Source organism: Rhynchophorus ferrugineus, unplaced genomic scaffold (assembly GCF_030347505.1).
Source record: "Rhynchophorus ferrugineus isolate W39M unplaced genomic scaffold, kcgeb_rfMv2 rfM8, whole genome shotgun sequence".
Taxonomy (NCBI): domain Eukaryota; kingdom Metazoa; phylum Arthropoda; class Insecta; order Coleoptera; family Curculionidae; genus Rhynchophorus; species Rhynchophorus ferrugineus.
Window position 1 is genome coordinate 25,520,102 of NW_027472587.1, and position 24,564 is coordinate 25,544,665.

A 24,564-nucleotide genomic window follows, 5' to 3' on the forward strand; every position below is an offset into this window, starting at 1 on the left:
GGCCGGCAATGATAAATATTTAAGTATAGTACAAGAAACATTTATTTTCTAAGCATATGTTCCATCACTTATAATCATATTTTAAGCTCAATGGTTTGTAGTTCGCAAATTACGCGCACCGTATGTGTCAAGACGTCAGCGCTGATGCAATTTTTCTAACCTCTAATTTTGTATTTTTCCGAGGTTCAGGTTAACTACCATATTTTGTCGAAATTTATTTAACAGGTGAATAAAAAGATGTCGGGGGATTTAGCGAATAGTGTTAATAAGTTAGACATAAAAGAAAACAGCTTCACAAATCATAATAATGATGGTGGCGATGATGACCAAGTAGATCCATGGAATGTGGTAAGCCAGGCTGATACAGGCGTGGATTACGAAAAACTAATTAGTAGGTATATTATTTTATCCTTTATTAATTTTATTGGATAATCCATTGCATTATCAATTATCCTACATGATCCATTTATTATTTCTAGAAAGATTTGGAAGTTCTAAAATTGATGAAGAATTATTGGCAAGATTTGAGAAAGTAACTGGCAAACCAGTACATCATTTACTTCGTAGAGGATTCTTTTTCTCACATAGAGATATGCATTCAATATTAACAAGGTACAATAATTAGCTTTAATAGATTTATCATGCAGTCTTATAACACTTTTTTTAATATCCAGATATGAAAATGGAAAACCCTTTTATTTATACACTGGTAGAGGTCCCTCATCATCTTCAATGCACTTGGGTCATTTAATTCCTTTTACTCTCTGTAAATGGCTTCAGGATGTATTTAGCTGTCCTCTAGTTATACAATTAACTGATGATGAAAAGACTTTATGGAAAGATTTGAAAGTTGAGCAAGCTTATCAGATGGCTTTAGAAAATGCTAAGGATATTATAGCATGTGGATTTGATATCAATAAAACCTTCATATTTTCAGACTTTACTTATATTGGGTAAGTTATTCCATGCTTGCTGTGATGGTTTTTTAAAAATACCTATCATATTATAGCCCATTTAAATTTAAAATAATTGTAATCAAAAACACATCATTGGTTTTTTAATCTCTTTATATACTAATGTTTGTCTTTTGAAATAATTTAATATATAAATCTTTGAGTTAATTAATTTATGCGCACAATTATTTTTATGTTAATTGTTAATTAAATTAATTGATTAGTTAATTGTTAATTATTAATAACTTATATAATTCCTTTTTTATTGTAGACAAAGGTCTGAATTTTATAGAAACATGATTCGTATTCAAAAATGTGTTACATTCAATCAGGTGAAAGGCATCTTTGGTTTTGATGATAGTTCTGTCATTGGAAAAATAGCATTCCCCGCCGTTCAAGCCACACCCGCATTGTCTACATCGTTCCCGGACATATTCGGCGACAAAAAGGTCCCTTGTCTTATTCCATGTGCCATAGACCAAGATCCATATTTCCGAATGACTAGAGATGTATGCCCGCGCATAGGTATACTAATTTTACTTATGTATTATTTAACTTTAAGTATTAATCGCTTCAATTTTCAATTAATTGGTTGTTCAAAATAAGTTCGCGTAGCACATTTTATAAGTAGAATTAAAAATTTGATGTCATCTGAATACTTCATCTTTCATAGGAACACAACCAAAATATCATGATTGGTGTATGCAATGGAACACATCTGAATGTTATTTTAAAAAATATTAATAATCACGTACTGGTTGAAATTGAAGAGAGTAATCATTGCATTATCTTTTTTGTATTTATAATAATTCGTTAGCTGTAAGCTATCCTGCTCAGCAGCTTATGTTGTCTGCCTTAATTTTTTGCAATATCTATCAAAATATTTGACGAAACAGTTGAAAAAATACTCTTAACAACATGTGCATAGATTAATTTTTGATACATTTAATGATTCAAAATATTTATGTGCACAATGTTGCTTTATGGAAAATCTTGAATAATATACTGAATGTCTTATCTTACCATTATATTGTTAGATTTAATTCAGGATAAGGCATAAGAACTAACATTGTAATCTGATATCATCCCCATGACAGTACCAGAACAACATATTATATTACTTCTCACTTGCTCATTATAAAAAGTAATTTGTTGCCAGTAAGTTGTATTGTATTTACAGAGTTGGACTCTTCTGCTGATACAGACAATTAAATCGCCATAATAAATCAACTATCAATGCAATTTACTCATAAAAATCTAAACGATTTGTTTAACAGAAATCAGCAGACGAAATCAAAATTAATAAAAATTATGTTATAATATTATATATAATATTAATTTCTACTCTATGCGACTTTTTTTTACTACAAGATTACAGAGTATAATAAACATCCAAAAATCAAACACTATCCAATATTTTTAAAACAATACTATGTGGGAGCCGCCAATATAACTTGTGCAACTAGATATATTTATTACACAAATAATAATAGTATAAAGGTTATTAAAAGCAGTCGTATGCTTATATACACAAACTTTCCTTGTAACCTTGGTGTTAATTGAATCTGAAAATTCTCAAAATTAATTTTCCATCAAGATAAGGAGGGCTCTCACACAGCTCAAAAAAATGTAATCGCTACTCGCTAACTTAAGGTATGAGTTGTTTCAAATCCAATTTTTTCACTAAATTAACCTCCAGATGATATCCCTTATACCTAAAAAATTCAAAGAAAATGATCGGAGGCTATTTTGCAACTTCTTCCAAAACCTCTACAGTACTGGGTTCTATAAATTGAACGATCGCTGGAATAGGTATGTTGAAATTGAGAAAAGTTATACTGAAAAATAACCAATTTTGCAAATACAAATTCGTTTTTTATTTCCATTTCCTTTTCGCGAACTCATGGAACAAATAATGTTTTTTGGTACAAAATTTTTATTGTACACTTTTCTGCATATATTATAATTAATATTTAATATATAACAAAATTATGGTTTTGATCACAGGATTTGATAAACCAGCGTTGTTGCATTCGAAATTCTTCCCAGCATTGCAAGGCGCGAAAACCAAGATGTCCTCCTCCGAAGCAAATAGTACAATATTCATGAACGATACACCAAAACAACTGAAGAACAAAATTAACAAGCACGCGTTTTCTGGCGGCCAAGCGACCGTAGAAGAGCACAGGAAACTAGGAGGCAATTGCGATTTGGATATCTCTTACCAGTATTTAAGGTTAGTAATTTATTAATAAGTCGTCAAAATATATCAATCTGTATATTCATTCAATCAACAAGTTAAAGCAAGGTATATTTCCTGCTTTCTGGGAATAAAATAGAGCCACAATAGGCCATGAATTAACCAAAATTAATGGTTTGAATATGATTAATATTTTGAGTAAACTCACTGGTTGTGTATGTTTTTTCTTTAGATAATAACGTGATTTTATGATGTTGCAACTTTAACAAAAGATAATCGAGATCAATAATCCAAATCAAGATCACATAATCATTCTAAGTGAACATTATATTTAGTCATATTCTAGTCAAAACGATTAGGTTAAACAGAGCTTCTAGGTGTTTCCTGCTGCCTTAAGGCCTCAAAAAGTGACGTGAAGAAGTGAGAAGGATGATTTATTATCTAAACTGAGATTATCTCAACTTTTTAAAGTAGCTAAGGTTTCAAATAATAAACGAATCTAAAACATTTAGGCGATAATTTATTAAACTAGAATTCAAACCAAAAATTTGCTTGAAGAAAAGATGTTTACCAATTTTGGGTTTAGTCAGTTTTTAATTTATTTGTTTTTTTGTAAAAAGGAGTCAAAACCTTAAACATTATGAGAAAGTAGGAATAAATAAGAGTTGTAGGAAACATGCACACATGCGTAGCATATATCGTATTTGATATGGAAAGCGTTTTTTTTTTTCAACACTATACACTCTTCCTTACTTTAGGCAGCTTTGGAATCTAAATATATTCACGTAAAAAAAGTCCTTCATACATCGACAATGGATACAGTTGACGTCGAATGCAAAATGATATCAAATTCATTTGAAATCTGAGGTGGTATTTCCCATGAAGATGTCTGTGCGTTCAAGAGAGACATAGTTGATTTGATGCTTTCGCTGATAAAAGTTTCTAATAAATTCTTCACGATATGGTTTGCATTTCAGGATCACATTGACTAAGAATTAATGAAAAATGACAAAAGTAATGGCAACCGATGTAATACAAGAAAAAAATCGGCCAAACTGTAGAAGCTTACGCTTCTCTAAGATCATCATCATCAATAATCCATGGCCATAGCCGGCGCTCGGGGAGAGTCTACTTCTCAATCAATATGCTGCTGTTAATACCGCAGGACTTCTTCGCTAATTCTCAGCTCTCACTAAATTCGGCCACAGTTGTGGCTGTTCTGGCATCGGAGAATATTTTATAAATGTGAATATGCCCCTTATATTTCAGATCGTTTTCAATGATCTTGATCCATGTCTTTTTTAGAGTTTTTCATTGTCTTCTACCCAAAAGATCAATTTCGCGATATGTCTGTGAGCAATTTGTTCACCATTCATTCAAAAGATATGTCCAAACCATTGCAATGTGCGACACTGAATTTGGTTCTCAACTGTGTTCTGATTAGCTTATTTTAAACGAATGACTTATTTTTAATTTTATCTCAGAGAAAAAGATGCCACGAAACAGACACATTACCTTAAGTATCGCATATGAAAGATCTCAAGTTTATATATGTCAAACTGTAGCACAGTCCAAATCTCAGAGCCATACAAAAGAATAGGCAAGATGAGCGTTCGAAAGAGGCGAATTTTAGTCCTGATTGTAATACTTTTTCACTTCCACAGGCATTGCCTTAGAGAGAGTTAGTAAATGTCACTTTTCTCCTACTTGAACTGCTGCAGGTGCTCCAACTGGATCCCGTAGAAATGTACAATAGCAGGCGATCTGTCAGTTGTCAGGATTTTGGTCTTTTCTTCATTAATTCTCAAGCCATATGGTTCTGTGATCCGAACTATATCATGAAGAATGCTAGAATCCTCAACATCCATATCAGCGAATGTACCGCTATCACCAGCGAACATCAGATCGGCCAAGGAGTTTGTAGTGTAGGAATCTTCGTCCGGTCGGTCGGAATGTGTGGCTGTCGATGCGATTGTTTATCTGAACACTCACTACTATTTTGTGGACGGAATTTACACGAGAACTGAAAAGACTAGTTGAAAAAAAACTGGATCATTTCGATATTGAATGATACATGTGGTCGACAGGAGAATGGAATGGAACGGAGCCGGGAACCGCATATCCTAAAGGGTTGTAGCGATCACTACAGTAGTATACATATAGAACTTGATGAAGATGATGATACATATATGCTATGGATTGTTAATGACAAATTTGTGTTAGATCTTTGATAGTAAACATCTTAGTATTTAACTAACACTGACTACAAAAAAAAACATTTTTATTAATTAGAATTACAAGATATTTTTAAGTATTTGTCGAATTTGAATGATTTATTTAATTTCAGGTTTTTCTTAGAGGATGACGAAAAACTAGAACAAATAAAAAAGGATTACACAAGTGGTGCTTTGCTCACTGGTGAGCTTAAGAAGATTCTTATTGAAATTTTAACACCTGTTCTAACGCAACATCAACAGAATAGATCCAAAATAACGGATGACACACTGAAAACATTTATGACGCCAAGAAAGCTTTGCTGATTTTAGTAATATTTTCCTATTACCATTCTAAGTTCTAACATTATCTGTGTTAATTATACTTTTATAGTATTTCTTTATTTATTATAACTTATTTCATAGTAAGTTTGTTAAAGTCCTATTCTAACTGTATATGGTATGGTAGATTAGATAGGATTTGTATTATAATACATTAAATTTTCAGCATTTATTAGATCTTTTTTAATATTTAACGCAAGTTATTTGCAATAAACGTTTGCAATTTGTTGCTAATTTTATTTTGTATTTTATTTACCACATCCTTCATTTAAAATATCATAACGCGATAATAGTAATAGTATACACTAGTGGACTTGCAAGTATTGGGTGTTTACGTCTAGTGTTACCTATGAAACAAGGTAAATCGTTGTGTATAGAGTTATTCAATAAGGGCGGGTCAATATTAGAACTTCTTGTTGTCATATCGTTCATTTTAAACCAAAAACAATAGATTATCATTCTGTAGCAGTCAAATACCACAACAAACAGTAAATTTTTGTGAATTCATACATCTGATGATTTCCTGTGTGTTGGTGTCATTTAATACCATGCGTCGTTTTATGTAGATTCGTCCAAAAGTGCGCCTTATTCCTAGAGATAATTGATCATTAACTTTGAACTCCTCATTCATTCAACATTATTTGGATTTTATACTTGCGAATCCTAACGCAAAATTGACCATATGTTTCACTGTAAACTTTGAACGGCTCTTGCGCCTGCAAAGGTGGATGCAATGTTCATACAAACGAATATTGATTTGAAAATATCAAACTCATTTCGATAGATTTTTTTATTTGGCGCACATCTAGTGAATACTTTGTTCTTCTCTTTGCAGTCCTAAAAACAATTTACTTACATAAGAAGAACTACTAGAATAGTATTTTTGTTTCAAGACGTGTGTAATAATGCGAAAGTGAAATAAGTTATTTTACAACACAGTACTCTGCAGAAAAAGAGAACAGCACACGGACGCGGCAGTTTTAGCATCACACGAAGATTCAATAGTAGCATCAAAAAGTAGCATCTCAAAACACAACTCAATAAAATACGACTATGGCAGAACACATGGCGTATTAAAGTAAATGAAACAAAATCTACCCATGTAACTTTTACAATCGTAGAAGAATTACTGATATTCAGATACACTAATATCAATAATTATCAATACCCCCCTGTAGAGGATGCTAAATATTTGGCATACTTCTAGACCGCCTAACTGGGAAGCATATACTTGCTAAACGAAAATAACTTGGATTTTATTTATATTAAAGGTATTATTGTACATATCAATACTTATATTGGGCCATATGGAATCGAACTGTGGAATAATGATAGCAATATCTCTTTAGAACCTATAAGCAGTATAATTTAAACTGCTTGTGTTGAGTACTTTCAAAAAGTGTGAGTGCACCTCAGTGTTTTTCTAATCAGACAAATGTGCGACATGGTAGTGAAGTGCGTAGATTGAAACGTTTAACGCTAACCGAACTGATTATGAACATATATAGACTTAGAGTAAGATAACAGGTCAATTGAAAAGTCCTGGGCCTACCATAGTAAAACACATTTTTTTAACAAAATTAGTTTTTTTTTCAACATAATTCTCTTCAAGGGTGATGCACTGATTATAGCTACCCTCCAACTTTTCGATACCATTTTTGTAGTACGATTAGTCCTTTGCTTCAAAATAGGCCTCAGTTTCGGCGATCACCTCTTCATTCGACGAAAATTTCTCCCACGCGAGCTTCTTTTGAGATCTGAGAATAGGAAATAGTCGCTGGGGGCCAGATTTGGAGAACACGGTGAATGAGGAAGCAATTCGAAGCCCAATTCATGGATTTTTGCCATCGTTTTCACTGACTTGTGACACGGTGAATTGTCTTGGTGAAGTAGCACTTTCTTTTTCTTCAAACGCGGCCGTTTTTTTGGGGATGTCGTTCTTCAAACGGTCCAATAACGCTATGTAATAGTCGCTGTTGATGGTCCTTCCTTTTTCAAGGTAGTTAATGAAAATTATTTCATGCGCATCCCAAAACACAGACGCCATAACCTTGCCAGCCCACTATTGCGTTTTCCCATGTTTTGGAGCGGGTTCATCGTGTGCAGTCCACAGTCAAAAGTGAGCTCGCGCGGCACCTACTTTGCACAGAGCTTTCTCATACTAAAATATTCGTGAATGATATGATGTACACGTTCAATTGATATCTTTAGAGTGTCTGCTATTTCATTAAATTTCAATTTAAGGTCATTCAAAATCATTTTGTGGATTTTGAGCGTCCAGTGTGTTCACTGTTTTCGGTGCTCATTTCACCACGTCTAAATCAATTCTTCATTGTTGATTTTCCTGAGGCAGTGTCCTGAACCTCGGCATCAAACCAAGTTTTTGATTCAACTGGGTTTTTTTCCTTCAAAAAGCAATATTTTATCAATACGCGAAATTCCTTTTTATCCAAATCACAAACTAATGATCCGACAGCTGTCAAATTTATACACTCATCTTTTGAGGGTTAAGGCTAACTAAAAAACATGGATTTAATTCTAGTACCGCCATCTATGTGTCAGGCCGGGGACTTTCAATTGACCTGTTATTGTTTAGTTCCTTAATGTAGTGACTTTTCACATGTTATATATAAAATAGTTATCATAAGAAATACTTGTTGCCCAATGGGAAGATTGTTGAACTACTAAGTAACCTAAAAAAATATGGAGGCGCTACTCAATCGTGTAACTTGGTGTCACCATAGATTCACAGCTAGATAATAAACCACACGTTGTCAAGAAAACGCGAGACCCACAAGCTGCCAACGCCGACCCATCCTAACTTTGTATTAATTCTTCTATTCTGATCGCAAAGTGTGGTCTCATACGGGAGAGAGTCTCTCTTTACTACCCCAATATTAACAGAATAACCAGATGCACACAAGAACAAAATTACAGAAGGCAGCCACAAATTAACGAACTTATTCCAGCACTTTTCAATTACGGCTTAAAACCTGAGCGATGAAAAAACATATCGTGGTACGAATTCAACGAAGGAGTGTCCAAATTGCGTACAGTGCTACAAACGCTCCGTGGTCACTGCTTCGTTTGAATCACGTCAGTGTCCAAAGGATCGAAACACTTCTCCAAAGTTTTCCTCGTTCTCGATGTATGGGATAACACAGCCCTCAGGATAACAATCGCCTTATCTCTAATGCTGCTTTCATTAAATGCTTTATTTAACTTCAAAGCACAGTTAAATCATCTTTCGCAAATACAGCTTTTTGTGCAAAATGCTGTGTCTAAATGTAGCTTTTTGAAGATCATGTGTGCTTCTCCAGGAAATATTTTTGAAACCAAGCTTTTCTTTGCAATTATAAAATTCATTGATATGTCAGGTCTTTCGACAGTGGCACATCCAGAATACTTTAATGTATGCTGACACAGCCCTTGCCATTAAAAATAATTTTAAGCACTCCTAACAATGAATCGAGATTTTCGAACTACTCTACTAATTTGTCCACGGCAATACAGCCAAAATAATCGGCCGCAACTTCAACACTCATGCTACCAACTAAGCCAGGACTAATGTGGCCTGAGTAGCAAAATTTGTTAATTATTGTTCTGCACGAACAAATCTATTATCCGGGTAACCCCGATCACAACTGATATCATCAATAAAAGTGTGATCAAGCCTAGAGAAATATTGGTCATTCACGAACTTAACTTAGAGCATTAGGGGCCAATCCTTTCGATTGGACATTCAAAATCGTTTGGGATATAGGGCCCTTGTAGCAGAGATTTGAGATGAAAAAAAAACTTTACTTCCCCATGCCATCACTTGGTCAATTTACGAATCCCATCACTTGTGGTTATTGTGAGCAGGTTCATTACCTTGATGAAAAATAAGTAAAGTAATCGAATTTTTGTATCCAAATATGTATTTGTTTCATTGTTAGCAAATGTATTGCACACACCTCGCTGGGACATTTAAATTAAATATAATTTTATGAAATCTGAAACTTTGGTTACGTCCTTATGAAAGATGAATTATTAATTTAGACTTAAGAAACCTAAGACTTAATGAAATAACTAGTCGGTATATTTCTAAAAAAACAGATGGTTAAAGCTTAAAGCACTTTCAAATCAATTAAACAATTGAATTTTCAATTTAATCACTCAAATGATCAACAAAGCTATGAACATTCAGGTTTCCATTAAATTTAATCAAAATAGAAAATCGCAATAAAATAAAAAAAACAAACAACATATTAAAAGAATATTAATGATATATTTTCGGTTTTTTAGATGTAACAACTAGTATTAATGTAAAATATACGATTCTTACAACAAACATTATCGTTAACAGTCACATTTCATTTTCGTAATATAGTTTTTACTAAATCAATAAGAATAAAAGGTTTGATTGTGGTTGCCGAAAATACAAAAGCGATGCAAAAAATCACCACATGAGAGTTACTAAAATTCACAAAATTGAACAATATAAAATTTTAACACTTTGCCTGACAATAAACTCACATTTAAGACAATTAATTACAAAGGCGCTATATAAAAATTACTTATATCTAATAATGTTTATTTAATATGGAAAAAGTCAGTCTTTCAAATAATGAACTTGCCTTGTATGGTATAAAATGACCCTATTGGGGGGCATTTTCAAGACAACCGACTTCTTTTCTCTAAACATTCTCACAGTATGACGGATCATTTGCTTATATATAAATTGTCCCATTTGATCCTCTTAAACTTAAATTAATTTCATATATATATTTAGTTGTGTATAAATAGATTTCAATATCACTACTATTTCTTCCACACAAATAGAAGTATCACATATCAATTACTTCGCCACTTTTGGTTGGCTTCAGTTCGCGCATCGGGCACCAATTGACTCTGTACACCGCCCAACACGTTATTAGTGGCTTCGGTAGCGATCACGATCGGTTTAATGACGGCTGCAGGAAGTTGTCTCAAAACGGCGCCCATCGCTCCACTGATGCCTTTTTGTTCCTTTTCCTGGGTGGCCATTTGCACTATGTTATCGGCAGTTTCTACGAGGCCCTGAAACAATTACGAATGAATGAATGATATGAATTAATTTTTATATATCTATATATTAATTGGCTTAACATTCGAAGAAAATAAATACCGCACAGCAATATTCCGCACGTCTCACAAGCTTTTGACCGGGTATGGGATAAATCTACAAAATGAGTAAATTGCTACCACGAAATTACTGCCGACTGCTGGAATCACATCTTTTTGAAAGACAATTTTGAGCCTCGCATAAAGGGACTTTCTCAGCACTTAAACTTATTGAGGCTGGAGTTCCACAGGGTAGTGTCTTGGGACCATTTCTATATCTGCTATATAATGCTGATATCCCAACGACAAAAGAAACAGTGCTTGGAACATTTGTCGATGATACAGTTATCATGGCAAAATATGTATCTTTGCTAAGGATGTAGAAAAAGTACAAGTAGCGATTAATAAAATCTACAAATAGACTAGATACAGCTCAATAGCTCCCAATCTGTCCATGTTAATTTTGCGTTGCGGCATGACAAAAACTTATATCACTATCATGCCCGATTCCTCAAGCAGAATAAGCTAGATACCTTGGAATATATCTTGATGGAAAGTTAAACTGGAAACATCATGTTAGATAAAAAGCACAACAGATTAGATTCAAAGTCAAGCAACTGTACTGGTTAGTTAGAAGCTACTCTCAACTTGACCTAAAATCAAAGAGATTGGTATATAGGGGGGTTACATTAAAACATCAAACCAACTAGTAATCCAACGCACAAAAAACAAAGCTCTACGATTAATTATCAATGTTTATCGCTACGCAACTAACAAAGAGTTGCACGATGACCTCGAGATTAAATCACGAAGTGAACCAAGATTTCGCCTTTAAACATGAAATAAGGTAGCTAAATCACAGCAACGTGGTAGTAATACAGCTACTGGACAACATGCAGGAAATCAGAAGATGAAGTGAACCAAACCACACGAACTTGTTTAGTATATAAGTGTGTTTTTAACTTTAGCTTGAAAAAATGTAAAGATCGAGATAGCAACCAAAAGATGTAAAATGTTCAAATAAAACGCGTACTAAATAAGTACTACAATTATAATTTGAAATCTATTGTAAATACATTTTATTATTCAACATAATCCCTCTTACTCTTGAGTTGAGTATCCAGAAATTGTTAAAATGTATCTTCACTATTATTATCTTTTTTACTACATTTTTTAGGTTAATTCGCCAATTTTTACGATCGGTTTTTTGAACTGTGTCAAAATTTGCATTATCCTTATCTTTTGTTTATCAATATCATGAAGTTTATTAAATCATTATTACCACTGATGGGATGAAAGATTTTATGTTATATTTTTTATGTATATATTTAAGTCCAACATTTTGGTTACTAACTCTGTGTTATTTGGGGCTAGCAATATATACCTGGGCTTGAAACCAGTGACTGTCTTTGAGACCATCTCAGAAGACATCTAGTCTTACTCAGTCTTGTTAAATAGGTTAATATTTTAAAACAGAAAGCAATATTATCGAAATATCCACTGGTGTCTTTAACACGTTTGATTTCATCACCGGGAAAACCTTTCAATGGTGCAACCAGTATTAGTAGCGTCAACTATCTGTTCCGCCAAAAGAAGCAATTCAAGATAATAATATTGTACTTACATCTTTTACTACAATACAAGCATTGGTTAGCCCTTCCCTAATGTCTTGTGGTTGGTGATGGCGCTTCTTTCTGCCTTTATGTTTCAGTTTTTTCTTTAGCCTAATACTGGGACCAGGCGAAAGCATATCATACGCAGTCTCCGCCGTGACCTGAATAATACTGTTAAATATGTTATTATATTTTATTATCAAATCCTACCTGAATGTAATAAATTATTCTCGAAGTAAGTTCTAGAGCCGCTAAAGCTGTCGAGGTAGTAAAACTATTAGCTCCCCTTTGTAGACCTCTAACAATCCTTCCATCCTTCTGATACTGCTCAATCGGTAGCCAGAATAAATCTCGGAGTCCTTGTACTGGAATTACATCAATTATTTTAACCGTTATCATTACCTTACTAGATTATTTGAAATCTTACATAGTTGCATTACAGCATACATTGGCCCCAAGCCGCTTAATATATTAGATAATTGATTCTTCTTTATGTCATTTAACCACTCTTTAAATAAATAAGAAACCAGCTTGTTGAATCCTAACAAACCATGACGATAAACTATCCGTTTCAGGCGTATTTCTGAATATTTTAGCTGACCTAAGCCCATCAACAAGCCTATAACAAAAGATGAATTAATATTATTATTAAATAAATATTAGGTAATAGGAATTTACCTGCGATTGGACCGTGAGTCATATCCAGTCGTTTTCCATGATAATCCAAACGAATGAGGACATCTCTCGCGAATTCGACGTACCTACGATTTAAAAATGTTTAATATTTTGAACGGGTTGCTTTTTTTAAACAGAAAATAAATGCTTTTTAAAGCTATTAAACATTTAATCAATTTAAGTATCATATTATAAGTATATCAAAGTACTGTGTAATATTAATCACGATAATGTCTGCGATTTATTGCCCACTCAAACATAACAAGGCAGAACACTTTCAAGAATTCTTCAGTACGCTAGGTAATAGATTTATAACCGGAAGAGATTACAATGCAAAACATTTAATGTGGGGTTCAAGAATAATAACCTCAAAAGGTGGTGAACTACTAAAAGCAATAAAGACAGATAATTTACAATATATCTGTACTGGTGAACCAACATATTGGCTTTCACACAGAAATAAAAAACCAGATACTATAGATTTCTATATTACAAAAAATATTGATACAAAAAAGTGTCATGCTGAATCATGTTTCGACCTGTCTTCTGATCATTCACCAATAATAACAATTTCTTCAAAAATTACCATCAAAGATAAACCCCCTTCTCTGTGCAATAATAGAACTAACTGGCACTCATTTAGAGAAAACTTAGGCCAAAACATCTCTCTTACACCTTACAAAAATATATACAGCAAGCAGCGTATTTCACGACTCCTAACAATGCAACATTTCCAATAAAAAATACACATATATCATGTATAATTCAGAAGAAATGAATTATGAAGAAAATAAAAGAAAATTTAATAGGGCGATAAAAGAGCTGAAAGAACTAATCCAAAATGAACAAAACCAAAGCATTCAAGAATACCTAGAAAACTTGACATCAACTGAGGCTACAGACTATTCGTCGTGGAAAGCAACAAAAAAAGCTTAGGAGATCCCAGCAGCATAACCCATCTATTAAAACAAACGAAAATAATTGGGCTAGAAGCAATAAAGAGAAGGCCGACATTTTCTCGAAACAAAAAAAAATGTTTGTAAACCTTTCCAGTCTCAGGTACATAAAGATGAAGAACATAAAATTACTAGCTTTCTAGATTCGCCATTTCAAATGGACTTGCCGCACGAGAAATTAACGGTCAAAAAAGTTAAACAAACAATAATGAGAGAGATTAATATATAAAAAGCTCCTGGTTATGACTTAATTACCGGTACAATTTTAAAAGAACTATCAGGAAAGGGATAAAACTATTAACATTTATATTTAATGCTATGCTACGAATTAATTACTTCCCTAGTATCTGGAAAGTAGCTCCTACGGACCTATAAGTTTATTACCGATAATCGCGAAAGTTTTCGAGAAATTATACATAAAGAAGTTAAACTATATAATAGAAAAAAGAAAAATTATTCCAGAACATCAGTTTGGCTTTCGCAATAAGCATGGGACTATAGAAAAAGTGCATAGACTTATAAACAATACTGACCTAAAGGCCAAAAGATATTGTTCGGCTGCTTTTCTAAACATATCTCAGACTTTTGACAAAGTATGGCATACGGACATGCAGGTTAAACTAAAGAAACTTCTCCCTCATCCGGACTATCAGTTACTAAAATCGTATCTCACTGATAGAAATTTTATTGTGAATCAAGGCGATGAACATACCGAATTAAATCCCATATATTCAGGAGTTCCGCAAGGTAGTGTATTGGGTCCAGTACTGTATCTTCTGTATACGGCCGATCTGCCCACCACAAAAATAACTACTGTGGCAACATACGCAGACGACACAGTAATTTTAGCATCCCATGAATATCCGGTTAGAGCACCAATAAACCTACAAATCCAACTGGAGCAAATACTCCTCCTTATGGTTGAAGACATGGCGCATTAAAGCCAATGAAACAAGATTCACGCATGTAACGTTTACCCTGCGTAGAAGAACATGTCCACCAGTGATCATCAAACATCGTCAACTCCCCCAAGCAGAGAATGTTAAATATTTTGGTATGCACTTAGATCGACGTCTAACCTGGAAGAAGCACATACTCTCTAAACGGAAACAACTGGGACTTAAATTGTATCAAATGTATTGGCTCATCGGGCGCAAATCCAAGTTATCATTAGATAACAAGGTATTACTGTATGAGTCTATACCCAAGCCCATTTGGTCATATGGAATCCAACTATGGGGTACCGCTAGCAAATGTAATATATCCATCATTCAACGGTTCCAAAATAAGGTGTTGGGTGCCACTGTTGATGCTCCGTACTATATTTCAAATAAAGTGATACAACGCGATATTCCTCTAGAACCTACAACGAGTGTAATTCAACGTGTTTGTGTGAAGTACTTCGAAAGAGTTTCGGTGCATCCCAATGTACTCGCTAATCCGCTAAATATGCGACGTGATAGTGAAGTGCGTAGACTAAAACGTTTAACACCACCTGATCTGATTACTGGACATAGGTAGACTTTAGAATAAGCCTAATGAATTAAGATAATATTTTATACAGAAGGTCGCTTAAAGAAGTGATTTTCTACATGCCATGTATATAAAATATAGACATAAGAAATATTTATTGCTAATAGGGTAGATTGTGGAATTACGAAGAGTAATAAAAAAAAACAAATTACCCGGATCAGAACGTCAATTTTTACTAAAAATCATCAAACGAGGCGCACTTTTGTATTAATGCTTAAAAATTATTGTTTCTAACTACTGCCCTTTTTAAATTTTACATCTTTATGTTGACATCATTGCTTGCATAAATGAAATTGATAACACTCTGTTTTCTCACCATTACTAGCGATGTTTATATTTACTAGCGTTGTCGATAATCGCTGTAAGTTTCAATAGATCTTATAATTTTGTCTTATCTTATTCAACTATATTATCGAGTACTAATATTTAAGGCAGTGTTCAATAATATATCTAAATATCGTGAAGAATAAAGAATCCCAAATTACATGCCTGTAGTCCCGATAAAGTTAGTTGAAAACCAGTGAAAAATATGTTAAAACTCAATAGTTTTACTTTTACTGTTCTTTAAGTTGCTGATTATATTCCACATCACACACGCGTGTAGAAAAGAGGAAAATTACATTCAAGACTAAAATTCGCCTCTTTTGGACCCTTATTTTACTATTTATTCCGAAAGGCTCAGAGACATTCTGACGTAAGATTGATGATTTTCAAATACGATGTTTACAGCAAGTTTTAGGTGTTTTTCACAGAGGTCGTGTTAGAAATGAAGATTGCGACAGAGTACAGTTTGGGAATAAATTCAGAAACCCAGATTACAACAGTTTGGAATTATCTGTCGTATGAATGTCGAGATGACCTCTGTAGGTCTCCTTATAGACTCCTGTAGCAAGATCTACCTTGTGGGTGGAATACGAACAGCACCGAAAAAGGCATTGATCAAGATCATCGAAAACAATCTAAAAAACAGAGACTGACATTATCCGAGGCTAGAACAGCTATCGCCTATCGCCAACTGTGGCCAGATTTTGTGAAGAATATTCGAGGTTCTGCAGTACTGCGTATTTGTTGAGAACTAGACACTCTCCTCGAATGCCCGCCATGATGATTATGTTGCGACACAACAACCACAAAATGTGATGCAATAATTAGTTTTATTGTCAATTTATCTTTTCTTTAATGTTTAATTCTGAATCTTCTTTGTGCTAAATTGTTTACATAGTTTGGAGGTCTAATGTACTAACCTATTTCTAAATAAGATATTTTCTAAAAAGAGTTTTAAAGATAATCTCCAAAACGAAAATTTGATAATGGTAGTGCAGACGTAAAGATACATACGAAGTATATACAAGATTACCCAATACAAGATTCCTGATTGTGACAATAAACAAATATAGGAGTTTGAAAATTTTAGGAACGTGAATCTCCGGAATTAGGAATATACAGGCCTACATTCGTTATAAACATAAAAAGGTCGCCGTTGTATATGTCTTTACTATTCTAGAAATATTAACAAATCAGTCTAGTTTCTGTACCACTACAAGGAACCTGAGAGAGCATTAGTGATAAAATGTGTTCAACAAATCGATAATCTCAATTCTAACCGTGAATATATAAGCAAGGATAGGGACAAGTGAATATATATCAAGGAGTTTTGTTACCATAGACATAGTCGTCGAAACAGAGCAAGTGTATAATAAACGCGCAATAAGATACCTGTCATCACCGCTTACAAGCATGAAGCTACAATTTGTAACAAAGAAATTACATTCAACTTAGTCAAATCGAACAAAGAAATACATTTAATCATAGCGGTAGATTCTTATCAGATCAGTAAACAGTATTGAGCTCACGGCTGTATATTTATCCTGGCACCACACCTAACTTCGTAAGTTGAACGATTAACAAACCTAATCTCATTTTTTTTGTATTATTTCCATCTTTATTTAACATTGTCATTTGAGAATAATTAATTCTGTAAATTTTATATTATAACTTAAATTGAGCTGTTGTTTAAAACTAAATGTGTCTTTGTAGATTAATTTGCACAAAGAACATACACAGTTATTTTTTAATATACCATGTATTCCCCCTCCGAAAATGTAGTAACAGTAGCATTACCTAAAATAAACAGGAGAATCGTCTGTCGAGGTGGTAGACGAACTATCGAGGTTTTCTTCTGGATCCACGTTATATCGGCTCTCCAATAGAATAAGATTATCATTAACAACCTGCTTAGCCTTTTGGGTCATATCCTTTTCATCAGATATTGACATCGACATTATAGGGGCTTGATGACTAGACCCTCCTTGAGAAGAACCCTCTTTTTCAATGACTACTATAAAATAAATCATGTTAAAACAACATAAAATTAAATAAACATGAAAAATTTATAATATATACCTATGTCAGAATCCGATGTATCTCCGCCAATTTCTTTAAAAAAATTCATTAGGAACAATAAGGCATCTTGGTCGATGTTAAGCCGTATTGGCAATAGTGCTATTTTTAACATACACTCTTGAGTTTTTAGCTTTGCATCTGGTCTTATATGTAAAGCTTTGATTAATACCTAAAACAACAATTACTAAATTTGAATATCGAAATACGAGAGGGAATCAAATATAAATGGTAATTTTACAATTTAGCTTAGTACGTAATTCGGATCTAGAGGATTCGATGCTCGAGTGTTCTTATAAACATTATAAGAAGGGGGAAACCGGTGTGGGTAGTAGCTGTGCTTGGCTCTGTCCGCAGTACAGTCATGACAGAGCGCGAAGTACCATCGTCTGTTGCACAATGCATCACCATAAAGTTTTTAACCAATGAGGGCCTTAAACCATCGGAAAATTTCACTCGTATGAAGACACAATTACTAACTGTAATGCACCATTAACACGTATGCTAAACTGTATCAGAATCGAGTTGAGCAGAATCGTGGGCCAGATAATTCAATGATGGGCAAGAACATGTCGGAAATGAAAATCATGATCAACACCCATGAACAGGTCTCACAAATGACAACATCCGTGCTGTTCGAGAGCTTATTGGAGGTGATCGCCTGTTAACGATTGACAAAAATCGCGTATGGAAGCAAACAATGGGGTATGCCCATTCGAGACGTCATCATCGTTCATGACAACACCCGGCTACACACAGCAGTTTTGTCTCTAGAACAAGGAGGTGACTACATTGAAAAATGTTAAATGTTTAATAGGTCAATTGAAAAGTTCCCGGCCTACCATAGTAAAAAACATTTTTTTGGTAAAATTAGTTTTTTTATTCAACATAATTCCATTCAAGGGTGATACACTGTGATAGCGACCCTCCAATACCATTTTTGTAATATGCTTTGTCCTTTGCTTCAAAATAGTGAGCATTCTTTTGAGATCTGAGAACAGAAAATAGTCCCTGGGGGTCAGATCTGGAGTATACGGTGGACGAGGAAGCAATTCAAAGCCCAATTCGTGGATTTTTGCCATCGTTTTCACTGACTTGTGACACGGTGCATTGTCTTGGTGAATGCAGCACTTTCTTTTTCTTCAAATGCGGCCGGTTTTCGGCGATTTCGTCGAAATAACACTATTTTGTCCAATAACACTATGTAATACTCGCTGTTGATGGTCCTTCCTTTTTCAAGGTAGTTAATGAAAATTATTTCATGCGCATCCCAAAATACAGACGCCATAACCTTGCCAGGCGACTGTTGCGTTTTCCCACGCTTTGGTGCGGGTTCATCGTATGCAGTCCATTCGGATGACTGTCGATTGGGCTTCGGAAATGATGTCACATATCGACGCAAAAACTCGGGTTTATTACGCTTGATCATCTTCAAACACTGCTCCAAATCATCAACTCGTCGTTGTTTTAAGTCAAAAGTGAGCTCGCGTGGCACAGAGCTTTCTAATACCCAAATATTCGTGAATGATATGATGTACATGTTCAGTTGATATCTTTAGAGAGTCTGCTCTTTCATTCAATTTCAATTTACGGTCATTCAAAATCATTTTGTGGATTTTTAAATGTTTTCGTCGGTAACAACCTCTTTTGGGCGTCCACTGCGTTCACCGCCTTCGGTGCTCATTTCTAAACTTGGCATACCAATCCTTGATGATTGATTTTCCTGGGGCAGTGTCCGGAAACTCGGCATAAAGCCAAGTTTTTGCTTCGACTGTATTTTTTCGCTGCAAAAAGCAATATTTTATGAACACGCGAAATTTCTTTTTATCCATTTTTTTCACAATAACAAAAGTTGCTTCATTCAAGATGCTATAATTCACAAACTAATGATTCGACAGCTGTCAAATTTATACACGCATCTTTTGAGGGTTAAGGCTAACTAAAAAACGTATGGATTTAATTCTGGTAGCGCCATCTATGTGTCAGGTCGGGGACTTTTCAATTGACCTGTTAGCTTGTGTATACATTGATCAATAATTTTTTTTACAAAATTACCATTTATATTTGATTTCCGCTCGTAACTTGAATTGCTTAAATAATCTTTAATTAATTGAAGCATTTTAATTTTTTAGAAAGAGCACACCTAATAAAAATTACTTAAATAAATAAATATAATATAATGAAGCCAACAAAATCTAGTCAATAATTGTTAAAAACAAAGTTAATATAAATGAACCTAAATATTCTTATATCATCTTTGATGACTATTATATACGAAATATAGTATCACTTACCATATTTGAGTGCGACTTTTTAGGTTTTGCTTGACTATAATATTGATATAGAAATTTATTAATTTGGCTAGACTCTAATCGATCTCTGATTTCAACATCAGCAATTGACAATACTTGTCTAGATGCCTCTTTTGTATTCTCTGGATAAAGTTCATGTCTAAATCGAACCTAGAAGGAAGATAGTTAAAAATAAATTCATATTTTATTAATTTGACACATGTAATCAAAATTCTTTAAGTTTATTAAATTAGTAATTTGATGAAAATATAAATAATCAACATAATAATAAAGAAAAATCATATTTTACTTTATTCAGCTGCAGTTCCATCAAAACCTTTTGATCCCTATCCGGCCCACCTCGAGCGATCCAAGAATAGCCGGTTTTTTCCTTTTGATCGAATGTGACCTTGGACGTGCTACTTGAGAAGCGCACTTTTTCACTGAAGTGCTTCTCGTCGAAACGAACTTCCTTTTTGGACGAATCAGGTACTCTAAAGTCGCGCCCTCCAAACATTTGCCAGATAACAGACATTTCGCATAAGGTGTATCTCATGACAGGTTTAGGAAAGTCTCTGGGAGGCTCTAGTACATCTAATAAAAATATATTACTAGCACTAACTAAAACTATATAAATATATACATTTCATTATTTTATTTATAAGAAATCAAACATGCATACATTTGAATGCATGCTGGAAACATGCATTCATCGCAATTATCCCCAAAAAGGAGCCAAGACATCACCTTCTGACTACAGACCTATCAGCCTATTAAGTTCCATGTCTAAGTTTGCTGAAAGAGCAACTCTCTATGCTCTTAAGGAAGAAGGCAAACAATATCATTCCAGATGAGCAATTCGGGTGCAGCGCCAAACATTTAGCCGTTCATCATGCCCATCGACCACTAACCGCTCTTATCAAAACATTTATGTCAGGATCACCAGGTTCCAAGTAAAGATTAAAGATATTCTTCTCTAGCCGGAAAATCATCGTTGCAGAGGTTCCACAAATTTCCGCCTGGCACCCTCTTTATTTTATCATTTCCTTTTAGATATCCCTAGGAGACCACAGATTAAGGGAGATTTTTACGCAGACGACAGTGCTTACTTTGCTTCTTCAAAAGTAGCACCGCATATCCAAGGCAGACTCCAGAAACAACTCGATGAGATGGAATGTAACCACTGGAGTGGTTACATTTCTAGATGTTGCAAGTCAACCCACAGAAAACTCCGTCCATCTTCTCCTACAAGAAGCGTTTTGTAACCAGTATTTCGCGTCTTAAAATCGAGAACGCCCAAATTCCTTGGTCAGAAGACACCTATTTCGGTCTTCTGTTCGATCGGAAGATTAGGTGTAATTCCTAGATTCAAAGGTCCCTCTAGAAAGCTGAATGTGTTTTCTTTCAATAAAATATCTCCTGTACAGGATGCTGGTTCGATCAGTTGCTCCATACGGCTCTAGTGTCTATTTCAAATACGTCGCCAGCTCTTAGTGGCCTTATTCTATGGCAGCTGACAGTCGACCTTTCTCTAAACGATTTCCCGAACTCAGGTACTGCGAGCTACATGCTGTGATAACGACGCCATGTTCTTACCTGGTCTTCGTGCCTCTCAGCGGTGTTACCGGTCACAGACACCCTCCTTACCAACAGTAAGAAGTATCAGTTAGAGTCATGGGTCTCCGCCACCAGGTATCCGTAACAGGATTCCCTTACCCGGTTTCAGGCAAAAAAAAGTTCCACAACGCGGTTATCCTCGTATATTTTTGGCCATCTATCAACGGTCACTGCGCTTTTAATCTGCAAACTTTTCAAGGTTGCTTGTTGTGTTTTCCAACCAAAAAGTCAATTTAGCTATAGTATATTTACTCTTCGTTCTATTTCAAACATGTCCAAGCCATTCTAATCTGCGTCTCTGGATTGTCGAATTATCGGATAATTTTATTTTCATACGATCTCGGGAAGAAACACATAGGGTGCCTTAAATTTGGAATAATTCAAGCTTACAGTTGTCAGACTGTAGCAGTGTCAAAATCTCAGTGAAGACTCCTGTATTCTTAATCGGATAAATTTACAGCAGGTGTAGATATGTACATACTTTCCTTCAATAATTCTCAAGCCATATGGCTGTGCAATGCGACCCCTGTCATGAATAATGAAATTTTCAATATCGTCAAATAAATGAAGACGATTAAAGCATAATATTGGACGAAATACATCCATTCACCATGCCGCTACCTCTACTCTCCAAAATGGATATATTTTCTATTTTAGAAAAGTGAACCTGTTTTGAGCCAAAATGCATTTGTATTTTTATGGGGTCACACAAAGTAATCTAAACTTATCAAAACAAAGTTATTTGCAGCATAGGTAGTGCCTCACAGTATATAGAAATGAGAACACACGACAAATACCTAAAAACAACGGCCCCACAAAGACCTAATAAACGGTCAGCGAAGAAGTTAAACTGTTTGCAAAAAAACGGTACGTACTGCTTATTACAACAGTACAACATTAAAGATACACGGAAATTAAGGAGACAAAACCATTTAAATTAGTATGCTTAAGCTAGTGGAAGTATATTTATCAAACGCTAATTAAGTTTGCATTTGAAATCTCAGATTTGGACCTATTAAGGACAACAATAGTGGTAATGTATGCCATGTGATATTTAATTTAAAAAGCGCATTTTAAAACATTCAACAATATTTGCAATTCAATAATTATATTAAAGCCACAAACTTACCTCTCTTTCCAACTGGGGCAGATATATAGTGTTCAATAACATTTAGAGTATCATTGGCTAGCCATGCTACTTCGGGAACACCATCTTTTGGGAACAAATCAGAAATAGCGTCATTCTCCAATATACAAAAATCGTCGTCCGAGTCACCACATCTTCCGAAATTATACAGTTCGCCTAAATCGGTCGACACTTGAGGTAACGTGCTAGTTGGAAGCTCCTCTAGAGTTTCTTTTTCATCAGGAAAATAGAACAATTTGGCCCCCGTTAATGGATATCCAGTTTTCGCTGAAAATTTACAAACTTAAATAACAATCATTATGGTTCAAGTAATAGTTACTTTTAGATTCCTTTGGGCTTTCACGCATAGCTTCTTCCAACATCTCAGTAAGTTGGTCTTGTTGGCTTTGGGATAATACATTCTCGTACTGATCAACTGTTACCAATCCCTCGTCGGTCTTTGGAGTTACATCAGCGTGAGTCTCGGAATCTGTTGCAGATGGCTCCGGATTTAAATCGCCATTGTTGATGTAATAGTTCAATAATTGAAGGAGAGCTCGACCGCTATCGGAACAGGTACGTATATGTAGCATGTTATTGGAAGCCCGCAAATCAATGTGAGGATTAATTCCACTTTTCTGTAAGCAATGGTTATTCTTGAATTATTTTTAAAACAGGTTAATTTAACATTAGCAATTATAACGAACTGTTACTGATTTCCAACACTGTCTGGTGTCGAATCCACTTTCGATTAATTAAATATCTTAAAGTTGATGCTTTAGATTAAAACGATTCTGCTTTCAAGATTGTAGCGACTTTGGGTCATGTCGAATTTTACATCACGCAATATGGTATGCTTTAATTCAATATTTTATCACATTTTTATACACTCTATCAAGGGTGTTACGGATATCCGCATCCGCAAATGCGCAGATTTAACTGATTGAACAATACGATTACATGTCGTTCGCTTCTGATATTTGGACGATCCCACCTTCAGCGTTTCTTTGCTTAAGCTGACTTGTCACGAATTATCTGGAAACTTTGAACGATCGTCAACTGCTTTAAAATGCAATAATTTTGATGGCCGTCATACTGGAGCCATCATTGCTGAAAATGTTAACACAATGCTTGCAGAATGGAATATTAATCGAAAAAGTGCATTGAATGATACTAGATGAAGGCTCCAACATGGAAAGAGGTATGCGATTAGCATTGTTTAAATGATTTGGATTGTTCAGTCATTGCTCAAGAGCAACTTGAAAAATTTCAAGACATTAAATCAACCGCAATTTAAAGTATTCCAGGATTGCGTGACACGTATATGCAATTTCAACGTATTTAGATCCTTAGATGAAGATGTCCTAGATGAAATACTAGAGATGGTAAATGGCCTTGTCGACGTAAATTACTGGTTATCCTATATAACCGGCAAATTTGAAAAAAAAACAAAAAAAAAGAATGAGAGATTTCTTCGATACTGAATCAGAAACGTCCACTGTGAGTAAGAAGATTTGGTTAAAAAGTGATCTTGGCATGATATTAAATTAATCAAGCGAA

The 24,564-nt window shown here is 34.5% G+C and overlaps 2 protein-coding genes across 4 annotated transcripts in view; one reads left to right on the top strand and one right to left on the bottom strand.

Annotated features, from left to right (window-relative positions):
• Positions 1 to 139: 139 nt before the first annotated feature.
• Positions 140 to 5,947, top strand: TrpRS (Tryptophanyl-tRNA synthetase). The gene is made up of 6 exons (XM_076412402.1): positions 140 to 391; positions 480 to 612; positions 675 to 953; positions 1,225 to 1,478; positions 2,961 to 3,189; positions 5,501 to 5,947. Exons 1-6 carry the CDS (start codon positions 238 to 240, stop codon positions 5,691 to 5,693), a joined length of 1,242 nt encoding a protein of 413 aa, XP_076268517.1. The 5' UTR covers positions 140 to 237; the 3' UTR covers positions 5,694 to 5,947.
• A 4,011-nt stretch (positions 5,948 to 9,958) lies between these two features.
• Positions 9,959 to 24,564, bottom strand: part of Atg2 (Autophagy-related 2) — a 31,238-nt gene continuing 16,632 nt past the window's right edge. For 2 of the 3 annotated variants that reach the window (XM_076411118.1, XM_076411116.1), the window contains exons 21-31: positions 23,345 to 23,642; positions 23,008 to 23,292; positions 20,572 to 20,855; positions 20,265 to 20,432; positions 17,974 to 18,142; positions 17,692 to 17,908; positions 13,085 to 13,167; positions 12,834 to 13,025; positions 12,617 to 12,771; positions 12,418 to 12,567; positions 9,959 to 10,769 (exon numbers count right to left, since the gene is read on the bottom strand). In XM_076411118.1, coding sequence (XP_076267233.1) covers positions 10,545 to 10,769; positions 12,418 to 12,567; positions 12,617 to 12,771; positions 12,834 to 13,025; positions 13,085 to 13,167; positions 17,692 to 17,908; positions 17,974 to 18,142; positions 20,265 to 20,432; positions 20,572 to 20,855; positions 23,008 to 23,292; positions 23,345 to 23,642 — 2,226 coding nt within the window. In that variant the 3' untranslated portion in view covers positions 9,959 to 10,544. The remainder of the gene's footprint in view (positions 10,770 to 12,417; positions 12,568 to 12,616; positions 12,772 to 12,833; positions 13,026 to 13,084; positions 13,168 to 17,691; positions 17,909 to 17,973; positions 18,143 to 20,264; positions 20,433 to 20,571; positions 20,856 to 23,007; positions 23,293 to 23,344; positions 23,643 to 24,564) is intronic. The other variant, XM_076411117.1, reaches the window with a different exon arrangement.